Raw genomic sequence first — 24292 nt, 5'->3', positions numbered from 1 at the left:
ATATGCGCTCACTGAAAGATGTTCCGTGTTCAACTAGGTTCAGACAAAGACATGTGCGCAGCGCAGACGTCTAATACTCAGCGTAGGCGTGTACGACTCTTAGCGAATGCGGGATTACTCTAATCGCAGACAGGAACCATTCTTTGCACAAACATATATTGTTCTCAGCGCAGACATGTACCATTCTCAGTGTAGACCTGAGCCATAGTCGGCGCAGGGATGCATCATTCTCAGCGCATACCGGTACCATTCCCCACGTAGACATGTGCCACTCTCGGCACAATAATGCACCATTCTCGCGCAGACATTTCCATTGTCAATGCACGCTGTGCCGTGCACCTTGTCCCAACCTTAACTTGTCAATTGAATTAGACAGTTCACTGAAATTTAAAAGCAAGTGACGCAAATCCTTGGCTGAAGAGATTGATATGGGAGAATGAGAACGATGTTTTTATTTCTGTTGCGTTCTTGGTCAGTCATGTCACGCCTTGCAGGAAACAGCAACATCGGCCTCGCCAAGAGGGCTTTCGGTCTTTTTACCGACCGCCGACAGACTGTGAAGGGTGGCAATGGGCCGAGCCTTGAGGTTCCGTATGACATGGTTCAGGGCAATCATATGCAGGCGACATGCAGCTCATGCGTGAATCATCACCATCTGCCTGTGGTCTCACACAGCTGCGTTCGTGTGTTAAGTCCGATCTGACTGCAGTCGCAGTATGGTTTCGTCACAATGGCATGAAGATCAACCCATCAAAACTGAATTCATTGTTGCTGGCACACCCACCAACACTTGCAAAGCCACGGGGCTGAGCGTGCGTTTTGATAACTCCCAGCTGTCTGCTTTAGAGTACATCAAAAGGCTAGGGGTGCTCATGGATAAATATCTCAACTGGCAGCATCAAACGGCCAAAACTACTCAGCGCTGTTTTTGCTCGCTCATAGCTATTAACGAGCTTAGGCATGTGCTTTCCAGCTCCACAATAAAGTACCTAGTTGAGTCACTGGTCTTTCCTCACTTCAGATATTGTTTACCTGCATGAGTCCCGACGACAGCCGTTCAGCGCCAGCGCCTGGATAAGGCCATTAACTTCGCGGTCAGAATTGTTGCCGGCAAACGCAGACGAGATCACATCACGGAATCCCCCAAACAGCTAAATTGGCCCATTTTCGACGAGACTGTCACCCACCGCGACTGCGCATGTTTGCATCGCGCCATTTACGTGCCTGATGGGCCACGGGCTATCAGTAATCTGATCAGGCGTCGATCCGAAGTATCTCAGCGGCACACCACAGCCACCGATGACGAAACTGTACTGCAGACGAGCGCTGTAAAACACCCTCGCTTAGAGTGTGTAAAAAGGGCATTTCCCTATCGAGCCGTGGCGGCGTGGAATCGCCTCCCTGCTGCCGCGCGCCAGTGCAAAAACTTAAATGAGTTCAAGGGCAGAGCAATGTCTTTCATCAGAGAACTTACCTGGATTGGCCAATTGGCCATGACGTGCTGGTGCTGATTGTGTCATTAGTCGCTCATGTTTTGTAACATTGTATGTGTATCGCTGGCGTTGCGTCCCATTTGCATGTGTTGCGTGTTCTGTGTTTATCTATGTGGTATGTTCTGTCGCGGCGTTAGAATAGCCACTCGCTGGATTTCGCCAAGGTGCGCAATAATAATAATAATAATTAGACTGGCCAGTTGTTCTCGGTCATACCAGAAATCTTCCGATGTTCTTAGCAATACTGGACATGCAACGATTCTCACACCAGTCCAACTGGGTACATATCGGATGTTAATGACCCACTGCGTTCTACGACCAGCAGGCGCGCGCACACAACGGTTTGCGATGTCTAGCGGTGTCTATCGTTTGGGATGTTGTGTCTGGAGATGCTTGGCAACGACCCGGTGCTAACGTTTGTGACTGATGACTGTGGCTCTTAGAATTCCTAGTCATTAGTTGTCGTGCGCGGTGCGGCCGACAGGGATAGGGGAGATCGGCGTGCTGCCGATCGCCGTGCCGTGCCCCACCGTGCGCATCTCTGCCCGGTGACAGTGGGGTGTAACCTCGCCGTGTGGACAGTGTGATGCACCCCACCGCGCGCATCTCTGCCCGGTGACAGTGGGGTGTGACCTCGCCGTGTGGACAGTGTGATGCACCCCACCACACGCGTCTCTGCCCGGTGACAGTGGGGTATGACCTCGCCGTGTGGACAGTGTGATGCACCCCACCACACGCGTCTCTGCCCGGTGACAGTGGGGTATGACCTCGCCGTGTGGACAGTGTGATGCACCCCACCGCGCGCGTCTCTGCCCGGTGATAGTGGGGTATGACCTCGCCGTGTGGACAGTGTGATGCACCCCACCGCGCGCGTCTCTGCCCGGTGATAGTGGGGGTGACCTCGCCGTGTGGACAGTGTGATGCACACACCACACGCGTCTCTGCCCGGTTACAGTGGGGTGTGACACTACTCGCCGTGTGGACAGTGTGATGCACCCCACCGCGCGCATCTCTGCCCGGTGACAGTGGGGTGTGACCTCGCCGTGTGGACAGTGTGATGCACCCCACCACACGCGTCTCTGCCCGGTGACAGTGGGGTATGACCTCGCCGTGTGGACAGTGTGATGCACCCCACCACACGCGTCTCTGCCCGGTTACAGTGGGGTATGACCTCGCCGTGTGGACAGTGTTATGCACCCCACCGCGCGCGTCTCTGCCCGGTGACAGTGGGGTGTGACCTCGCCGTGTGGACAGTGTGATGGTACAGTGGGGTATGACCTCGCCGTGTGGACAGTGTTATGCACCCCACCAGCGCGCGTCTCTGCCCGGTGACGTTAGGAGGGAATCGCTGTGCGCAATGTGGCGATGCCATGTGGCGGTGCGACCCGTGTTGTGATGAATGGTGATGATGATGGTGATTAGGATGCGATGAGACTGGATGATGTCACGTTGTAACGTGCTTGACTTGATCAGGGGCCATGTGCTGCGTCGGCAGGGTGGTGTCAGTTGTCTGACCTGCCCTCATCAATGTCCAGTGTGCACTCCTGTGATCTGGTGTGTGTGTCTCGCTGCGGCGGCAGGAGTGGCTGCGGCACCACTCGGACTACAGGCACCTGGTGTCAGAGGAGGCCGCCGCGCGGCCGGCCGGCGTGTTTCAGCCGTCCGTGGTTACGCCGTGAGTTCCCGCGAGTCACGCACGCACGCACGCACTCACGCACATCGTCTGGCCGGGTTTGGGTCGCTGCGAGTGCCGCCGGTGCTACTGTCGGCCGCGCCCGGTCGTCCGCCCCGCTGGCTTCGGTCGGCGCGGACGCTCCGCGACGGCGGCCGTCACCTACCGCAGCGCCGCGGTGCTGGTGCCTTCGTCGACGCGCACCAGCATGCGTGTACGAAATTAAGGGGACGTGTGTGTGTTTGCTGGTGTACGCATTCGCTGTCCGTCTGCAAGCGTTGAGGTATTGATGCTGATGGACACGCCGTTCTGTCGTGGTGTCAGCGCGCGTGCGCCTTCCCTGAGACGCCGTCGTGCGGCTCGTGCGCGCTCCGTGGCCTGCGCGCCGAACGTTCGGGGCCTGACCGCGCCGTGGCGCCGCCGCCAGCGACTTCCATGACCGGGTGCGGGACGAGTTCCTGGCGGCGGCGCGGCTGCGGCCGAGCCGGCCCGATCCGGACGTGCAGTGCGGCCTGGGCGTGCTGCTGCACATGGCCGGCGAGTACGAACGCGCGGTGGACTGCTTCAACGCCGCACTCATCGTTCAGCCAGAGGTCAGTGTGGGGCGCCTGGTCCTGTCACGGGTGGTCAGGGGTCAGTGTGGGGTTGCCCGATCCGGTCACAGGTGGCCAGAGGTCAGGGTGGGGTGCCCGGTCCGGTCACGGGTGGTCAGGGGTCACTGTGGGGCGCCTGGTCCGGTCACGGGTGGTCAGAGGTCAGTGTGGGGTGCCCGGTCCGGTCACGGGTGACCAGAGGTGAGGGTGGGACGCCCGGTTCGGTCACGGGTGACCAGAGGTCAGTGTGGGGTTGCCCGGTCCGGTCACGGGTGGCCAGAAGTCAGCAGAGAGGCAGCTTGTGAAGTCATGTTGAATATCGGAAGTGACAGACATTATGATGTCTAAAAACAGCCTTTCAGCTCACACCAGTGCCGCAAACGTCACCATTGGCGCTTATTTCATTGCTATAAAATGCACATAATAATATGCAATAGTTAGTTGCATGCATGCGATTGTTCAAAAACCCTATTTTATGTCACGTGTATGCAATACGTAGTATTAAATGAACACGCAATTGGCGGCATCCCATCGGGAGATGCCGCTGCCTTCTACGCATGTAACTGAACAGGAATGGGTATTCCAATCATTTTTAAGTAAAGACGTCGGTTTTCTTCGATGGGCGCATTGGTTTTGATATTGATTCTGAATGTTTTCCTTCCAAACGGCATTTTACGATGCGTTGCTTTCTCTATATGCGTTTCCAATGCGCATTTCCAACAATCCCGTAAAAGTAGATTATAGCCGGGCTCTTCGATGAATGTGCCATATTGCGGCTACATTACATTCGTGGAAGTTTTCCCACGCTTAAGGGCTTGAGCGTTCCAGGAATCCGCCGCCCGCCACTTGACCTTTGGTCCTGCTCCAGGAAGTCAAGCTATGGTTAACGTCCTAGAGCGAGTGCCGCTGCCGTGCTGTGTTACGTAAAGCCTTCCAGTTGCGGGTCGGACAGTGGTAGCGCGCTCCCTCCGGCCTGTTCACCACCGACCTCTCCGATGCTGTCCTGCCACCGACCTCTCCGATGTTGTTCCACCGCTGACCTGTCCGATGCTGTCCCACCACCGACCTGTCCGATGCTGCCCCGCCGCTGGCCCGTCCGATGCTGCCCCGCCGCCGACCCGTCCGATGCTGCCCCGCCGCCGACCCGTCCGATGCTGTCCCACCACCGACCCGTCCGATGCTGTCCCACCACCGACCTGTCCGATGCTGTCCCACCACCGACCTGTCCGATGCTGCCCCGCCGCCGATCCGACGATGCTGTCCCACCACCGACCTGTCCGATGCTGTCCCACCACCGACCTGTCCGATGCTGTCCCACCGCCGACCTGTCTGATGCTGCCCCGCCGCCGACCCGACGATGCTGTCCCACCACCGACCTGTCCGATGGTTTCGCGCTGTCGCCCAACTGCTGACGCTGGCCGGACAGTTGCTGGTCGGCTGTGGAGAGTCGCTCTCGCGGTCCCGGGTCAGCCGGCTGTGGAGAGCCGCTCTCGCGGCCCCGGGTCAGCCGGCTGTGGAGAGTCGCTCTCGCGGCCCCGGGTCAGCCGGCTGTGGAGAGTCGCTCTCGCGGTCCCGGGTCAGCCGGCTGTGGAGAGTCGCTCTCGCGGCCCCGGGTCAGCCGGCTGTGGAGAGTCGCTCTCGCGGCCCCGGGTCAGCCGGCTGTGGAGAGCCGCTCTCGCGGCCCCGGGTCAGCCGGCTGTGGAGAGCCGCTCTCGCGGCCCCGGGTGAGCCGGCTGTGGAGAGTCGCTCTCGCGGCCCCGAGCCAGCCGGCTTGTGCGCCAGGACTCGAAGCTGTGAGCTGCCAGCTTGAACTATACACCTCCGCCGGGAGTGGGAGGGGAGGGCGCCTTTTACGAGCACGTGCGCGATCAGAAGTGCAGTACGACACAGACATCTTATTTAGTTTGGCCAGTGCGATTGGCTGGTCTGAAATGGAAATTTTTCGTCTGCGTTTCGTGACTTGATTATCATTTCCCCATTGCACAGATGCCGTGTTAAGCACTATGTCATGTGTACGCACGGCTTGACTGCATATGGTTTTGCATGTGCAGACATGTCTGGGATGATTCGGCAGAAATGACGACCGCACAGCTGATGAGTTCGTCTCGATAGCCTAGTTGGTCTTAGCGCCCGCCTTCCGATCCCCCCAGCCGTGGTGGGGGTGGGGTCAAGCCGCTTTGGGCGCGCGCTGTTTGGCCCCAACGAGGCCTGCGGCCGGTGGCGGCGGCCGCTCTTAAGGTAAGGTGGCGTTAGAGGGTAGGGCGGACCGTGCCGAGCTTTATGACACATTGACCTTTCGCCACCATAGTCTGCCGTTGACCTGGCATTGTACGATCGTTTGGTACGGGTCAGGACTCAAATAGCTCTTTCTTCTTTGATCTTCAGAGGGAACGAAAAATGCAGAAACAATTAATGAGGTACATGTGCTGTTCCGTTATTGTTGTACAGTAGGCTTCACGCCGTGTCCGGCGGAGGCCGGCGCTGGGGCGAGGTCTCCAGCGAACCTCAGCTGATGGGCAGACGGCTGGGTGGCGGGCATGAACTACTTCAGGATTTTGACTGGACGGGGTTGGGAGTGGGTCCTCTCCACCAGTGACAGCGAGATAAACCCAATGAAAGCGTTGTTTCCCGGCAGCTCACGCGCCATCTGGTTTTACGCGCCTCAGGGAGAGACAGTGCTGAACATATCCAGGATAGGAAGAAAAGATTCTCCCTCTTCGTCATTTAGTTCAATGGAGCACAGACCTGTCCCTTAGACGCTTCTTCCAGAGGAGCCAAACTGTTTTCCCTCAGGGAACTTATCGGATCAGAAAGTGAACTCTGATTTGCTTTTTCGTTTCACCTTTGCTCCTTGCTGAGCAGTACCATAATTCAAGTCAATGTATGGGGCACATCAACTAAAATTCAAGTCTGGACCGTAAATAAAAACTTCAGCACCTAAACCGAGCGTACAGTGGTGCGTGCGTTCTTGTGTGCGTGTGGGTGCGTTTGTACGTCAGACAAATTCTGAATTCCATCAGCTGAAACTCTATTGACGCAGTCGGTGAATGCAAAGATCAGGGCAAGGATGTCACCAGTTTGCCTGTTGCGATTCTGCTGGATTCCATTTTGATTGACTCAATTTCATAAACTGTTATGATCGACAGCGAGTTGCATCCGGCCACTTTGGCCGGCAGGCCCACGTAAAATGGAAGCACTTAAATGCCAGCACGCTTGGGAGGAAGCTGTGATGAGCTGGAGACAAATCCTGGCGCGCTCAAACGCCATCTGTCTGTGCCAATGGGTTAGCAATAAGGTCGAACGCTCCGGTCTCCTCGAGTGTGAAGCTTTGGCTTTGGGAGCGATATAAACCGGCCGCGAATTCAGATGTGCTCATGCTTCGATTGGTCAGATAGAGTCACGTCGCAGCAGAATCAAACCCCGGTTGCTGTGATGATAAGCCACGGATTCTGCGTCGCGGCAGTGGGCGCAGCGTTGCTTTGGTCCTTGCTGCGTGATGTTCCAAGATCCGGAGGTGGAAAAGACAAAATTGCGTACGTGTACACAACCCCAGATATTACATTGACAAGCACCATTTTTTTCGACGGCCACCAAAGTTTTTTTTTTCGACGGCCCACCTGACGCACCGGGTCAACTCTCTTCTCTTAATCTGAATCTGGATAATCCCGCAGGTGCACCGGCTTCGGCCGGTGTAGGGGACTAGCGGCCCCTCGGGTCCCAGCTCCGGTAACGGGTGGACAGCGCAAGCTGTTCCTTTCAGGGCGTAGCGATCCTGCCGGTACGTGAGCTCCTGCTCCTTGTCCCGCCCGCTCCGCTTCCCATTTCCCTTTCTCCGTCATCCGGCCCCATCACCACTCCTCATCCTCGTTTTATCGGGGTCGCCGTGCCCCCTCGCCCACGTCCCCGGGTTGATCGGATCCTGGTTGCTGAGGGGCGCGTCGTGCGGGTCAGTCACGGCGCGTCCCAACATTCCACTTTGGCCAGAATATCCGGGGGCGTGGGGGGCCCGTGGGGCCCCACGCAGGTCTAGCGGCTTGTCGCTCGCGTTGCGGTTGGGTGCTACTTGCGGGTTTCCGCTTGGGGCGCCTGGCCGCGCTCAGCGGCTTAAGGGGTCAAGGGGCGGCGGCGCCGAACCACGGTCAGGACGGGGAGGGGTCTGCCCGGTTACACCTGGCCGTGTGGGGGGCGTCGATCGCCCCGTATAGCACCGGGGTAGCCCTGGCGGAACCACCACCCCCTGGGTGAGTGGGCCGTCCCCCAGTTGGGCTCCGAGGTGGGTGGGGAGCCTCGGTGCCGAATGTTGCAACCTTACACGCATGGCAACTATAAACTCAAAAAACACCCGCACCCCGAAAGGGGGGGGGGGGGCGGACTGAGGCTACAGGTGGTAGCGCGTCAGCGCCTACCCCTCGGATCTTGATTTTCCGAAGCGCCGAGAAGCCGTTGTCGTCCCTTTCGCCATTTCAAAGGCGAAATGGGCGTGATCGGTTTGGAAAGGTGCTCCGATGCGATAAGCTCGAGGACGGTGGGATCGAGGTTGAGTTCCAGAATGGAGAGGAGGCCAAACGGGCCGGGACCTCGGATAGGTTTGTGTACTGTGTACGGGATGCGGAGGGGAAGAAGGACGTGTCAGTGGCGATGACTGTGGAGGTCCATAGGAAAAAGAACTCGTCAAAGGGTATCATGAACTGTTTTGACCTGAGAGATGTCAGTGATGAGGAGATAGTCGACAGTCTCGCTGAGTTCGGGGTAACGGATGCTCGGCGCATCAAGGTGCGCAGAGGTGCGGAGCTGGTCCCCACGACAACATTGTGCTGACTTTTAATCGTCCTGACATACCATCTGAAGTAAGGGTAGGCTATGTGAAGGTAAAGGTGCGCCTTTTTATTCCGAACCCCATGAGATGTTTTAAGTGTCAAATGTTTGGACATACGAGGGATTTCTGCGGCAACCAGCCAGCATGTGGCAAGTGTGCTTCTCCGGAGCACCCGATCGATCAGTGCACTGCAGCGAACCCATGGTGTGTGAACTGTGGGAAAAACCAGAAACCTCACTCCACTTTCGATCGCGCATGCCCGGCGTACGCCAGAGAGAAGGAGATCATCGCACTAAAAACCACGAAGAACATCTCATTTCGGGAAGCAAGGGATTTATATGAACTGAGCCACCCTAAGGACATCATATGCCACAGCGGCCAAGGCCCCTGTCCCACCTGAGGTCTCCTTAGACCAGATGACTGGAACGCAGTTCATTAAACTGCTTACATCGTTCGGGCTATCGGTTGTACCGGCGTCTCATGTGCACGCCACAGCATCGGCAACACTGTCGTCCCCTGTCTCGTTGGTACCTTGTGCCCCCTGAGGCACAGGCCAGCGCGCCAGTTGTTACCTCGCCGCCCCACCCCACACCAGCCGAAAGCGGTGAGTGGACCGTGGTCCGCCGGGGCCGAACCTCTCGGTCTTCACCAGTAAGCGCGCGATCACCGGCTTCACAGCCGTCCTCCCCAGGAGCATCACGTCCTACAACTTTGAGTGAGACGATGGGACGGAAACTGGACAACCTTGAGCGCCAAGAGGCGGAGAGACGGGCGCGCGAGGCAAAGCGTGCACGCCTTCAGGAGCAGGAGAGGGCAAAGGCAGCCAGTCGGCTGTCGGGTGCGGGCCCCGGGCCTGCTCCCACGGGGGGGGGGGGGTAGTCCCACCTCCCCGAAAGCGTGTGGAAGCTCCCTCAGGCCCCTCCGACTCGCGGAGAGACCCGTCTATGGGTGCTCCACCACCACCGCCGCCTAGGGCAACGGCGTCGCCGGCGCCGGCCCAGTTTAGGACGGGGCGTCCAGAAAAGCGTGGACCGCCAGGGCAGATTTCGCCAACAGATGGCGGTAGTCCCCGGATCCGACCCAGGATCCGCCCGATCTCTTCGGGTTCTGAAGACAGAACCAACAACCATGGCCCAGGCTCTAGCTCTGCGGAGTTCTTTTAAAACCTTACAGTGCTTTTAAAGCCTATGCATTCAGTCAGTTTTACAGTGGAACTGTAGAGGTGTAAGGTCAAGCACCCAGGACTTGCAGACAGTTTTAGGCGCGCACTGCCCGGTAGCCGTGTGTCTCCAGGAGACCAAGTTGGCGCATGATGCGGCCTTCAGCCTGAAAGGGTACACTACCTTCCGCACTGACATGCCAACAGACACCGTTGCTTACGGTGGTGTTCTTTTGGCTGTACACCAAGGCGTACCTACGCGGCGTCTGGTGTTGAGAACAGACTTGCAGGCTGTCGCAGCAACGGTGAATTTCAACCGCCGCACCATAACTGTCTGCTCTCTCTACTTGCCACCTGGGGTTTTATTTCCATCTGGTGGACTACGAGAGTTAGTCTCTCAACTTCCTCCCCCTCTACTCGTTTTAGGCGATTTTAATGCACATCACACTGTGGGGGTGTGCTTCCACGAACACTCGCGGGAGGCTATGTGAGGCTCTCGTGCGTGACGAAGATCTGTGCGTTTTAAGTACAGGATCAAGAACGCATTTTACATTGCCATCCGGACAATCGTCGGTGCTAGACCTGAGCATTTGTAGTCCGCAGTTGGTACCACACTTAACCTGGGATGCTTTAGAGGACGCTCTTGGAAGTGACCATTTTCTGGTCTGGGTTCGGTACCGTGGTGGTACTGTTCTTGGTACTCGACCTCAGCGTTGGAATTTCAAAAAGGCGGACTGGAGCGGATTTGAGACTCGCTTGGACGAAACATTTTCCAACGATTTCGACTCTGCAACTCCGACTACGGAGGAATCTACGTCTCTCGTGTTGGATGCGGCGAAAGGATGCATTCCGCGCACCTCCGGATGCCCTCGTCGCACCCCTGTACCTTGGTGGAGCGACGAGTGTCGCGACGCTATTCGTGCACGTCGGAGAGCTTTTAGGGCTTTTGACCGGCACAGCAGCACATTAAACCTCTTGGCTTTCAGGCAAGCACGCGCGGCCGCACGCCGCACTGTACGAGAGGCGAAACGTGCATCATGGCGCAGCTACGTCATTTCACTGAATCACCACACGCCGACGTCACATGTATGGGGCCGCATTAAACGAATCGCTGGACTGCATGCACCAGTTTCCCTTCCGGTACTGCGTGTGGGAAGTCAAGACGTCACTCACCCAAGTGATGTGGCAGAAGCCATTGGGGAAGCCCTGTCAGACCGTTGCCGAAATGGCACCTGCGATCCACGGTTTTTGCGGCACAGGGCACGATGTGAAACTTCGCAGGTTAATTTTTGTACAGATGACGTCCTGACGTACAACAAACATTTCACTATGATGGAGCTTCAAGCGGCCATTCGCTCGCTGCGTAGTGTAGCGGAGGGGCCCGACCTCATCCACAATGATAGGGTACGGCATTTTCCTCCCCGTGTACTACAAGCGTTGCTGGCAGTTTTCAACTGCATATGGGCGTCAGGTAACTTCCCGCCAATCTGGCGAGAGGCCATAGTAGTGCCTATTTTAAAAGCCGGGAAAAGTGGGACGAACGCTCTTGACTACCGCCCGATCGCCCTCACATCTTCGCTGTGTAAGCTCTTGGAAAGAATGATGAATGTGCGGCTCTCGTGGACTTTAGAACACCAGAACTTTTTCACGAATGCTCAGTGCGGATTCCGTAAGAACAGGAGCACGATTGACCACATCTTAACTCTTGATTCCGCAGTGCGAGCCGGATTTAGTCGCAGGCGTCATACCGGCGCCATCTTTTTTGACATAGAGAACGCTTATGACACCACATGGAGACGGAATTATGATGAAATTACTCGATTGTGGCATCCGTGGTCACATGGGAAAGTTTTTACAAAACTTTCTGACTGACAGATTCTTTCAGGTGCGTGTTAGTTCTTATAAATCCGACAGGTATCCGCAGGAGAATGGTGTGCCTCAGGGCAGCGTATTAAGTGTCATTCTTTTCGCAGTGATGATAAACGACATAGGGGACACGCTTCCACATGGGATCAGCCGTTCTCTGTGTGTAGACGACTTCGCTATTTGGTGTAGCTCATCGACCACTCGCACGATGGAGCGACAGCTGCAGCTGGCTGTCACACGTCTGGAGAAGTGGAGTGTGCTCAACGGTTTCCGGTTTTCTACATCGAAGACAACTGCAGTTCATTTCTGTCGTCGTCGCCGTCACTGTGCTGATATGGAAATCAGGCTGTATGGGCAACGGGTCGCCAATGAGAATACCGCGAAATTTCTCGGTACACGATATGACCGACGCCTAACATACCGTGAGCACATCAGAAATCTCCGCGACAAATGTTTAAAATCTCTTAACATCCTAAGGTGCGTGGGACGTACGTCATACGGTGCTGATATGAGGACACTCTGTGACACTCCTATACCGCTCCCTGATTCGCTCAAAACTTGACTATGGCTGTTTTATCTACGACAGCTCATCAGACCTGATGAAACGTACTCTGAACACGATGCATCACGCCGCACTCCGTATCGCCACAGGGGCTTTTCGGACATCGCCCAGACAGTCTTCTGGTGGAGGCTCACATTCCTCCACTATCATTGCGAAGACAGATGCTGGGACTGCGCCACACGTGCAAGCTGGCGCAGTTCCCAGATCATCCCCCCTGCAAAGCAGTGTTTTCGCGTAGCTTACGAAGGCTTTTCCTACGTCAACGGTCACCAAAAACTTCTCCCTTCTGTGTACGAATGAGAGAACTTTTAGACGCGAGCGGCCTGAACCTACGGCGTGTCATCAGACCTAAACCCATGGTGACTGCTCCTTGGGAGCTAGCATCGCCAAGAGTGGATGTTTATCAAATATGCAAAAGCAACGTGTCCTCATGACGGAACTTAAAGGCGCAGCCTTAGATCATATGGCCTCCTTTGTCGGGTACAAGATGACTTATACAGATGGTTCGAAGACGGATGCAGGTGTAGGGTGCGCTTTTGTGTGCGGATCCACCACACGGTCATTCACACTGCCTTCACACGCGTCCGTCTACACTTCCGAGCTTATAGCCATCAGCAAAGCTCTCTGTTTTATTGTGGACGACAGCAATCTGCATTTGATTCTTTCCGACTCCTTGAGCAGTCTCCTGGCTGTTGGCGGCTTTTCCTCGTTTAATCCATTGGTCCAGGACATTCAGTGGCGTCTTAGCTCACTGGGTCCAGCAGGAAAAACGATCGTACTATGCTGGATCCCAAGTCACGTGGGGATATGCGGAACTGATCTTGCTGACGCGGCAGCAAGGCGCGCTACGACAGGGACTAGAATTCCTGTAACACCACTACCAGCTCAAGACATGTACCCCGCAGTGTCGTTTATGCAGAAGCGATGGCAGTTCCACTGGAACTCGCTGAGCGCCAACAAGTTGCGGTCCGTGAAGCCCCGTATTGGACTATGGCAGTCGTGCTTTCGGGACAGTAAGGTGGAAGAAGTTGCCCTTTGCCGGTTACGCATAGGTCACACATATGCTACACACCGTCACATGCTATTGGCTGGCGACAGACCATGCCGCGGTCGATGCTCTGATCCGCTGACCGTGCATCACGCACTGGTTGCTTGCCGCCACGTTACTGCAACGAGAGCACAGTTTTTCGGACACCACGTCCAGAGTTGCACGCTATGTGACTTTTTAGGGGATTCTTCGAACGCCGTCGAGTTTGGTAAAGTACTCCAGTTTCTGCGCGCTATAGATTTCCCAGTGATCTTTTCATCATGATGCTAGGCTGATTTCCAAGGCTTTATAGGGTGACCTGGTTGATGCACTTTTCTGATTGACGCCTCTGCATGAATTGATAGTTATGGGCGCTGCATGACCTTCAGCAGTCGATGCGCCCGAAAACCCCAAATCATCATCATCATCAATCTGAATCTGAAAATGTTTCGAGGCTCTGCTATGACAGTAAACAAATACGCGAATCGATGTGGTATCGTCGGGTTACCGGGGCAAACACGCATGGTGCATGTAGATCACGAACGTCGGTGACTGCCGGCTCCTGGGCCGGCAGAGCTCATAATTGTTCATGTTGTACTGTTAACTTCTCTAAAATCACATTTATTTACGCACACTAATCGATGTGCCGTAGTCGATTTACCGCCGCCAAACAAGTGTAGATTATGTGATTCGTAAACGGTGTGACCCACGAATCAACGAAGTCTAAAATTGTGCGTGTTTACTGCTCCAATTTTTTACCTTTTCCGGCTCATTGGGCAGTTTTTTCATTTTCCCGTCGGGTGGCTTACGTTTTTCACGGCCTACATGTCTGCTGCTTCTCTGCTTCCGGTATACCGACTGCGACACGTCGATGGGCGTACTTTGTATTGTCACCCGAGCAAGTAGAGATATCTTAAGCATGCCAGCAGGCAACAATGAACAATTTTGAACTATGTTGGCCCATGACTGACGGCTTTCACGATTCACGCGTTTCGTGCTTCTGTACCTCCGTTGAATTGACTAGGCCGTTTCAAATGGTGTGCTTTTATTACAATCGGACTTCTGAAGTCTGTTCGTTGTGTCAGCATTCAAGCATGAAAACATTGGATCAGGGATATTGTTTCCTATTCAGTTTGGGGCTTCATCCCACGCATCTTGGGCTCCTGCTCTCCCCTTCCCAAATTTTGAGAGAAAAGTGATCCAAAGCCGTCGAGAAACTCGGTTATTGGAGAATTTTAAGGGTAGGATAAATATTTCTCAAGGTTCAGTCCCCCCCCCCCCCCAATTTACCTTCCGGGACTACGCCCATGCTGATACCTTGTCACGAATATAAACTGCACACATCAGATACTCAGTTGCCTTCTATAAGTCAACTACGGCACATCGGTTGGCGTACTTGTTATTGTGATTTAAGTAAATCAAGGTTTTTTAATGCGTCAGCAGTCAAAATGGACAAAGTTAGGGTCTGTAGATCCGTGGGCTACGCCGTTCATGGCCATTATGTTCCATGCATGTTCGCCTCCGGTAAATCCACTCGGCGTTTCAATTGGCGTCCTTTATATGGTGGCCCGAGCAAGTGATTTTTTTTTGTAGCGTGGCGAACGCCAAAGACAGACAATTTTGAGTTTGTGTGGTCCGTGAGTCACGACGCTTATGACGGCTATTTTCCTCACCGGCTCGCCTCCTTTAAGCCGATTACGCCGTGCCGAGTGGTACACTCTTTTAGATTGTGGCGCGCGTAGGTGGTTCTCGAGCCGGTCGGGTTTTCTGGCGCGTGTCATCATTTCTGTACCTCTGGACGGGGACGTTCGATGATCCAGCGGTGACTGCTCTCAGCGTAGGTGTTGGTGTGGGGACCGCGGCGCACAGCGCGAGCGCCGACCTCACCCGGCTGCCGGGTTCTCCTGACGTTGCCCAGCGATGTTTCCGTGTTCTCCTGTCGTTGCCCAGCGATGTTTCCGTGTTCTCCTGTCGCTGCCCAGTGATGTTTCCGTGTTCTCCTGCCGTTGCCCAGCGATGTTTCCGTGTTCTCCTGTCGTTGCCTAGCGATGTTTCCGTGTCCTGCCGTTGCCTGGGCGCGGATAGTTGAGTGCGGCGCCTGATGCTCCCCAGGCTGCGCCCTGACTAAGCCAGGCACCGTCTCATCTACAGAACGCGCAGCTGTGGAACAAGGTGGGCGCCACGCTGGCGAACGGTGACCAGCCGGAGCGGGCGGTGGCCGCCTACAGCCGGGCGCTGCAGCTGTCACCCGGCTTCATCCGCGCCCGCTTCAACCTGGGCATCAGCTGTCGCAGCCTCAACGCCAACCGGTAGGTGCCACGAACCCGGGCGGCAGGCGGTCGCCCCGCTCACCGCAGCCGGCTGTGTTATAAGAGAACCAGCGCCGAAGCGTTGTTTTCTTCTTCTCGATTGATGTGCAGTCTCGTGCTATCACAAAACACTATAAGCGCGCATTGGCAGCATCGCGGCAGGCTGTGTTCACTCGGCGTGAAGACGCCTGTGGATGGGCGGTGGCGATGGCTGGGCTGTGACGTTGGGCCGCACGTGGGGCCGCACGTGGGCGTCTCACTTGAGCCCGGACCGGGCCCTGACCGGTGCCCCGGCGGCCGGCAGCGAGGCCGTGGAGCACTTCATGACGGCGCTGGAGCACCAGGCCAGCAGCCGCGGCGCCAGCGGCCAGCGCTCGGCCCAGGCCATGTCGCACAACATTTGGTCCATGCTACGCATGACGCTGGCCACCATGGGACGCAGTGACCTGTTCACCGCCGTCGACTCACGGTGCGTGAGGCGGGAGAATGGGGCGCGGTCCTGGGATCATATGGGAAATGTTGGTCCCATTGGTTTTGCCTGGTCACACGCAGCCGTCCCAAATGATGACGGATGGAGTGTGGACAGGAGACATTCCCGTCGAAACGCGGATGGGACTTCTCGTGCGATATGGCGCTGGTCATTTTCATTGTAGGATAAATTGTACGCAGGTCAAAGTGGTGTGTGCGAAGAGGTTAAGAGCAAAACAATGGCGAGTGTGCAGGCGACATGTGTGATGGATGAGCCGTCTGGTGACAGTGTGCGGTGGGGTCGGTGGACGCCGATCAGTGCCAGTCCGTCGGCGGCAGACCTGCCGGCTCGGCCGTGTGGCGTCGAGCCGCGCCTCTCCCTCCGCACCGTTGACCCCTCGCCATCCTCCGGCAGCGACCTGGCCACCCTGAGCAGAGAGTTCGGCTCCGGCGGCGGCGGCGGCGCCGGCCAGCCCTGACCGGCGCCGGCCAGCCCTGACCGGCGCCGGGCCCGGGGCGACGCGGCACCTGCGACCGCGGTGCGACGGCGCGTGCGCGCTAACCTCGTCCGTCTCGTGTCTCGCGCGCGCGTGCGGCTGGCCCAACGCGTTGTAGCGTCGCGAGCCGCTGCATGGCGCCAGCTGTTATGATCATCCAAGTATCGCTCCACGTGTTTGCGGGAGCGCCTGCGGCCTGATGACTGGAGCAAGTGGACCCGGTACGCCGGCGTGCTCCCGCCGGTCTCCTGCTGCCGCCGGCGGCCGGCGACATCGGGGCTGTGGCGGCCGGCGGGCCGTGCGGCTCGATAGTCGGGAGCCAGTACGGGGTGTAGCGTCGACCGACGCGGGGCAGGTGCTCTTTATACATGTGGCGGGAGACACGTATATACGCTGCGCGCCAACGTACGTGGTCGTGTCGCCGTGGAGGCCGGTACGTCAATTGACCAGTTTGTTATCGCATGGTACGCAATAGTAGCGTTGTTGGTAGTTGTGAAGCTTTATGCTCGTCTGATTCTGCAAGACGCTTACAGGTGGGTAGTGGACAGTAATGGGGTGCCAGACGTAGCCTGCTTTTTGCCCCAGAACGGGCGCCTTTCTATTCCTGATGGCGTAATATATGTGATCAGCTAAACTGCATGAGCTCGTTCAAATCCCTCATATCCTGTTCCTGCGATGGTGCAGGATACACTGATTACCGTATGATTGCTCCCAGACGTCGACCGATCCCGAGCCTGCCTTCGGAACAGATCAGCCCGCATTACGTCGGCAGAGCTCAGCGCTTGGCTCACACAGCGCCGTCCGGCTTTCGCCGGCGACTCACACAGCGCTGTGGCCTCCGGGGCGTGGCGAGCGCTGATAGCCGGCCGGCAGTCGGCCTCGGACCGTCGCAGGCGTCACCAGCCGGACCCGGGATCGAGCGGCCGCCGCTGGTGCTGCCGACAGATGCCAGCACCGGCCCCGTGCGACAGCGTTATTCCAGCCGCCGGCTTTTGCGAAGAAGTGCGCACGCAGCCGGTGACTGTAGTGGCCATACTGGCACCCAAAGTTCACAGCGCTAACAGGGCTGATACTGAGCTCCTCGCGTGGCAGCCGAGGGTTCTCACCCTGGCCATTACGCCCCCTGTATCTCAGCTGTTTCCGAACGTCCCAACCCCGACGACCGCCACCGGTCGTCGCACACGGCGCCAGCAGCCCTGTGATGGCGGTAGCACATCGCCTGCGTTTGTATACGACCGAGGTGTGTGGTCACGCCGTCTGCGAAGCGTGCTCGTCGAGCCGCAACCTGCTGCTCGTCAGCCGCGCCGGTCGAGACGGGTCGCGGCCGGCCACCGCTGGACTCTGACGGGCGGTCGGCCGTCCCTCGGTGGGCTGGAGCAGACGGGCGGCCGGGCGTCCCTCGGTGGGCTGAGCAGACGGGCGGCCGGCCGTCCCTCGGTGGGCCGGCCACCCCTGGACTCTGACGGGCGGTCGGCCGTCCCTTGGTGCTGTCTTGGCGGACGGGACCAGGCCGCAGCGGCCAGTTAGCACAGGCAGCTGGCTGGCACGGTGCTCTCAAACACGCCAAATTCTCTTTCTTCAAATATATACATGCCAAGCATATACATATATATATATATATACAAAACTCTCTCTCTCTCTCTCCTCTCTCTCTCTAATCTCTCTCTCTCTCTCTCTCTCTCTCTCTCTCTCTCTCTCTCTCTCTCGCTCTCTTACTCTCTCTCTCTCTCTCTCCTCCTCTCTCCTCCTCATCTCTCTTCCCTCTCTCTCTCTCTCTCTCTATCTATCTAGCTAATCTATCTATCTATCTATCTACTATCTATCTATCTATCTATCTATATATCATCTATCTATCTATCTATCTATCTATCTATCATCTCTATCTATCTATCTATCTATCTATCTATCTATCTATCTATCTATCTATCTATATCCATATCTATATATTTGTCTATCTGTCTATCTATCTACATCTATATCTATATATAACGAAATAGACGGAGGCAAGAGTGCATATGTGGCACAAGGATTAACTCCCGCGGGGAGGGGTTATATATCTACATGTAAACTTAGGAAGCAGATTATTCTTGAAGCATTTGTTGTAAAAAATAAGCGGATTCAGCTTTGATGATCTTTTGGATTTTTCTGAGAAGAGAGAGAGAGAAAGAGAGAGAGAGAGAGAGAGAGAGAGAGAGAGAGAGAGAGAGAGGAGAGAGAGAGAGAGAGAGGAGAGAGAGAGAGAGAGAGAGATGAGAGCGAGGAGAGGGCGAGAAGAGAGAGAGAGAGAGAGAGTTGTCTTGTATACGTAATAGATATAGATATATATGTATATCTATATATATATATATATATATATATATATATATATATATATATATATATAAGTACAGTTATAAGTGCATATATAGGTGCAGTGCATATAAGTGCATATATAAGCGCAGTTGGGTAGCAGATTTTCATTGAGATATGTTTCGTTGAAAATGACAGCATATCTGTTTTGTTTGTTTTTAGGTAATGATTCGTAGGAAATAATCGTTTCCCATCATCAGAAAACTGGAGAAGAGTGCCTATCTTACTTGGAACTATTGTAATGGACCTGCCAGGATCATAAAAAAACATAGGCGCAATTACACGTAACATCAATTTGCAAAACATTCATGGTCGTGTCGAGGTAAAATTACACGTCTCCACTTCTCTCGCCAAAAATACATATTTCTGTTCTGTGAAAAAGTCACCATCATGCGCAGGACTAATGGGCACCTCATTTAAAAAAGAGTACCGGAAGTGTTTGCGCAGCTCTGTCGCCTACCTTTTCCCATCTAACGGACTATTTGTAGCTGCCAGAGGCTGGACAGTTTTTTCCGATAACGGGAGACGCTTAATTCAGAGAACCCAGTCATTATCTTGAAAGAAAGTGAAGGCCAGATATGTTGTCACTTTTACGCCGCACGGGCACTGGGAAGGCACACGGGCACCTTGCTTCGGCCGGGGCAAGGGATTAGCTCCCCTCGGGTCCGAGCTCCGGTGACGGATGGATAGTGCAAGTTGTTCATTTCAGAGCCTTGCGATCCTCCTGCTACGTGAGCTCCTTATACCGGTCGCTCCCCTCCCATTACCCGCATTTCGGCATCCGACCTTCTCATCACTCCTCACCCACGTTCTATCAGGGTCGCTGTGCCCCCTCGCCCACTTCCCCGGGTTGATCAGATCTTGGTGGCTGAGGGGCGCGTCGTGCGGGTCAGTCACGGCTCGTCCTAACACTCCACTTTGGCCAGGATGTCTGGCGGCGCGGGGAGCTCGTAGGGCTCCATACGGGTTTAGCGACTTGTCGCTCGCGCTGCGGCGGGGTGCTCTGTGTGGGTCTCCGCTTGGAGCGCCTCGCCGCGCGCCGCGGCTTAGGGGCCAAGGGGCGGCAGCGCTAAACCGTGGCCAGGACAGAAAGGGGTCTTCCCGGTTACACCTGGTCGTGTGGGAGGGGTCGTTCGTTTCACATATCACCGGTTAAGTCCTAGTGGTGACTACCTCCCGAGTGAGTGTTCGGCCGTCCCTCAGTTGAACTCCGCGTTGGGTGGGGAACCCCGGTGCCGGATTCTTCAGACGACTGATATGGATAATCGCACAGCCACCACCAGCATCCCTCCAGCGTGGATATCACTGGCCACGCTGGGGACAGGGCCGGGACCTGTCGGCGTTCGGCGACCATCATCCGAGCATCGCACCACTGCCCAGGTGCCATCCCGATCTGAGGCACCATCGCATCAGTACCTGACGAGTCAGCGCTTGAAACCAGACTCTGGTGGAAAGCCACCGCCGCTCAGCCTCAGCTCACTTCAGCGTGAGCAGGCGTGCTCGTCGAGGGAGGTTCGGTGGTCCCCTGACGGTTCTATCGAGGTCCATTACGCAAACGACCCAGGCGCCAGGCGTGTACTTAGATACCAGGCAGGTGACTTACCGTATGAGAGGTAAGGGCATCGTTAGCGTGGCCAACACCGTTAAACCACATCCAAATAGAAACTCGTGGAAAGGCGTTAATGATTCGCTGGGATTTGCGAGGAGTGTCGGAGGAAGAGATTGAGGAGGGACTTGAGAGGCACGGAGTGATCTCTGCTCGACACGTCAGACGAAGGCAGAAAGTCCGGCTCATTGACACAGGTGCCATCATACTGACGTTCGACGTCCCTACTGTGCCGCCGGAGGTCCAAGCTGGTCGTCACTCGATTCTTGTCAAAGTTTTACCACCATGCCATACCGGATCCGATTGGCTGTTTCCGATGTCAGAACTTCGGTCACGTCGCTGACAGGTGCCGGGCAGACCCTCGCTGCACCAGACATTCTTGAGAGCACCAGTCCCGCGACTGCTGTCCCTGAGCATCCGAAGTGCTCGGACTGTGGTGAGGACCACACTGCCTCACTCAGGAAGTGACGTATTTCTTGCGGAGAAGGATGCAGTTAGCATCAAAGTCAAGATGGGAACTTCTGTTGGAAGTGCTCAATGTAAGTACGAGGAGCCGCCAGCAAAAAGACTTACCGTGATGCCCTGGCCTCTTCAGCGAGACCCACAGCTATGTCGGCCGATAATAGCCTGGTACTGCCATCGCATGGCCTCGATGTTTTAAAAACACGTCTGTCGCAGATTTGATCACCGCGACCACTTTCGTTCTAGTCCCGGGGCCTACACAGCCACCTGCAATCGTGGAGAAAATTTGACTGGCCAGTGCGCGGTAACCGTAATGCATAATTGTGATCCGCCCACCTCGGGGGCCGTGGGGTCTCCCCGCCGCTTGGTTCCCCAGCGAGGTTCTCTCAGTCCCCGCCTGGAAAACCGGAAGGAAAGGGACGGACCCTGGTGCAACGTGTCCGGGGTTCGAAGGCTCCCCGGTGCATTGTGCACCCCTTTAGTCCGCTGCAGTCGACGAGCGACAGTCCGGTGGCAGCCGGTGGCGGTCAGCCTACTCCATCAGCACCCCTTTAGTCCGCTGCACTCGACGAGCGACAGTCCGGTGGCAGCCGGTGGCGGTCAGCCTACTCCATCACGCCTTTGCAGCGTATAGAGCCTCTTAGAGAGCGGGCAGTGGGAGGCGAGTTAGCAGTCCCAGTGGCTTGCAAGGGGACTGGAGTCACACCTCGCACTGGGAGGAATGCGCCGGTTGGTCGTCATCCCCTCGTCACAGAGCCCGCTAGGGACAAGGGTGTGGGCCGGCCTGACGTTTTGGACTTGGGTGCCCGGAGGGCTTGCAGGTTGTTCCGAACACCCGGGCTTTTGCGTTCCTCGACTTCCAGTGACCCCGCCCCCAGCGTCCACGCCCCCCCCCCCCCCCCCCTGCCGATGCAGTAGTCCGCTCCCAACACCGCCGAGGTTCGGTGATGCGCGAACTCTGGACAAGACATTATCTATCGCCCAGGGTCGTGGCGCCAAATGGGCTCCAACGTGCCCAGTATCCCCCACGGATGGTGGAAGGCCGAAGGCCCGGCCCGGGTTTCCGTCCAGATCCGCCTAAGCTCTTGGTCGGGATGATCAGCCGTTCGGACCAAGAACCACAGCCGAATCCCATTTTTAAAACACTTACACTTTTATACCAGGTGACCAGCAGCCACTACGTCGTGCTCAATTGTATAATGGAATCTTCGCGGTCGTAGAGCCAACGTGACCGACCTGCAATGGCTTCCGTTCGTCCGCAGTCCTGTTGTGGCGTATTTACAGGAAACGAAGCTGTCCCCGACAGAGATCAAGTCATTAAATGCCGCCGTATGTTTAGAAACGACGTGAGATCGGTGACGATCGCCCATAGTGGTCTTGCCGTTTGGGTACATAACAGTGTTCCCTGCACCGAACTTAACACGCGCTCGGGTGGGAGTCAAATTGACCCCGCTCCCCCGAACGTTTTTCCGGGATGGTTTCCGAACGGCACGGTGTACCCGCGCCAACTTTTGCGCACCTGTAGACAAATGAATAGCAAATCGTCTGGCATCACAAATTTAGACGTACGCGATTTCTAGGGAATCGTCTGATCTGATCCAACAGCGGAGTGTCATTCGAGGTCATACATCTCTGAGCAACTTTCTAAAGGTAGCGCAGCAAATGAGTGGACAAATTACACTGACCTAGGGTCAGGTACGAATGTCAGTCCAAGGTCGAAACCAGTCTGTTTTATTACTCTAGGGCTTGCTGTATGGGGTAGTTTCTGGTGCTAATTTTAAATTTGTTGGTAACAGGAACCGCATTATACACCTCCCATGGACTTTTTGAAGGTCAGAATACGTCTCTGACCTAAAATAACCCAGGTCAGCATGTTGTTTTTAAAAACATACTGCCTAGCGCAATCTTTGTCGTTTATTCAAACACAAAACTCAAAGCAGTCTTGTATCATTTTGGTCAGCGTGACCTTCAAAAGGTCAAGCAAGGTTACTGACCCTAAATGAGTATGTGACCTTTTGCTTAGAACAGTTATCTAGATTCTAGGGGCCCTTTGGAGACGAACCTGAAAGTTGACGTTGTTTGACCTCATTTGACCCGAACGTCATGACTGAGGAACCTCAAATTTTGACCCAAGTGAGTTCATGTACAGGTCAACACATCCTGTGAAGTTGGTTCTCTTCTAGCTCTCCTAGCTCCTGAGATCTCGGGGGTCAGATTGACCCCCAACCCGAGCGAAGGGCATCCAACTGGCCATCCGGGCGCGTGTTAATATCCGCACTTAATTGCATTACAGACCCCTCCTTGGCGCCATGTGTCTGCAGGTTGTTTGGGAAGATGATCAGCGCAAGATTGGTGCGGTTTTTAGAAGTAAACAACGTATTGTCTGATGCTCAGGGTGGTCTTAGGAAAAACCGGAGCACAGTGGAACAACTAGCGTTTTTACATACAGTTATCATGGAGTCATTTAAACGTCTTACAGCTGTCTCCTCTGACAAAGACATAGCATTCGATACTACCTGGCATCATGGCATTTCGATGAAGTTGTACGCATGTAGCGTGAGAGGTCACATGGGTTGGTTTGTGTAGAGCTTTTTTACGCGACCGCCACTTCCGGGTCAGAGAAGGCAATACATTTTCAGGCCGACGACATGCAGGGAATGGAGCTCCTCAGGGGGAATTCAAAACGCTCGACTTTTTGCGATTACGTTGGACGGCATCGCAAACGTGGTACCTGCCAACGTTGACCGTTCGCTATTCGTTGGTGACTTCGCTGCCTAGGTGTCCACGTCATCGTCGACCTCGGCAGAGCGACAGATTCAGCTCTGCCTCACGAAACTGACGTAGCGGTGCTCAACAATCGCTTTTAGGTTTTCAGAGACGAACACCACCCGTACGCACCTCTGCGACAGACAGCAGGACAGCGTCGACCCCATGTGGAGTTCCATGGAAGTACTTTGCCTTTTTCTGATGCCGCGAGGGTTGTGGGCGTTGTCTTTGACAGGAGATTGTCTTACTCCGCCCATTTTGCAATGCTTAAGAAGTGGTGTTCTAAGGCGATGAACATCCTCGAAGTTGTCCTGTGGGATGTCTTATAGTGCGGATCGAAAGGCGCTTCGTCTACACAGGGCTTTGCTTCGCGAACAGCTGCAGTGCGGGCGCCAGGCACTCGAGTCAGCGTGTGAATAAACCAAGCGCACCTCGAGCACAATGCACCACGATTGCATTCGTACCGCGACGGGAGCGTTCCGAACCAGTGCCATCGCCAGCTCATGGCTGAGGCGGACGGTCCACCGCTGCCACTCCGGTGCGAGATGCTTAGTACACGCTGCACAAGCTGCAAGTGGTGCTGCAAGAAGCTGCACAGTGCTGCAAGTGGAGAGTTCAACTCGCCCAGCCTATCAAAGCCTTCTCGC

General features: G+C 55.6%; 1 protein-coding gene across 2 annotated transcripts in view; it reads left to right on the top strand.

Moving 5' to 3' along the window:
* Positions 1 to 17101, top strand: part of LOC119105879 (peroxisomal targeting signal 1 receptor) — a 41861-nt gene extending 24760 nt beyond the window's left edge. For both annotated transcript variants that reach the window (XM_037229434.1, XM_037229435.1), the window contains exons 11-15: positions 3074 to 3168; positions 3593 to 3758; positions 15340 to 15497; positions 15802 to 15966; positions 16381 to 17101. In XM_037229434.1, coding sequence (XP_037085329.1) covers positions 3074 to 3168; positions 3593 to 3758; positions 15340 to 15497; positions 15802 to 15966; positions 16381 to 16444 — 648 coding nt within the window. In that variant the 3' untranslated portion in view covers positions 16445 to 17101. The remainder of the gene's footprint in view (positions 1 to 3073; positions 3169 to 3592; positions 3759 to 15339; positions 15498 to 15801; positions 15967 to 16380) is intronic.
* Positions 17102 to 24292: the final 7191 nt, after the last annotated feature.

This window comes from Pollicipes pollicipes, unplaced genomic scaffold, assembly GCF_011947565.3.
Source record: "Pollicipes pollicipes isolate AB1234 unplaced genomic scaffold, Ppol_2.1 Scaffold_6138;HRSCAF=7277_pilon_pilon_pilon, whole genome shotgun sequence".
NCBI classification, from domain to species: Eukaryota; Metazoa; Arthropoda; class Thecostraca; order Pollicipedomorpha; family Pollicipedidae; genus Pollicipes; species Pollicipes pollicipes.
The sequence above is the reverse complement of the archived record's forward strand: the minus strand, read 5'-3'. Positions and strand labels throughout refer to the sequence as shown.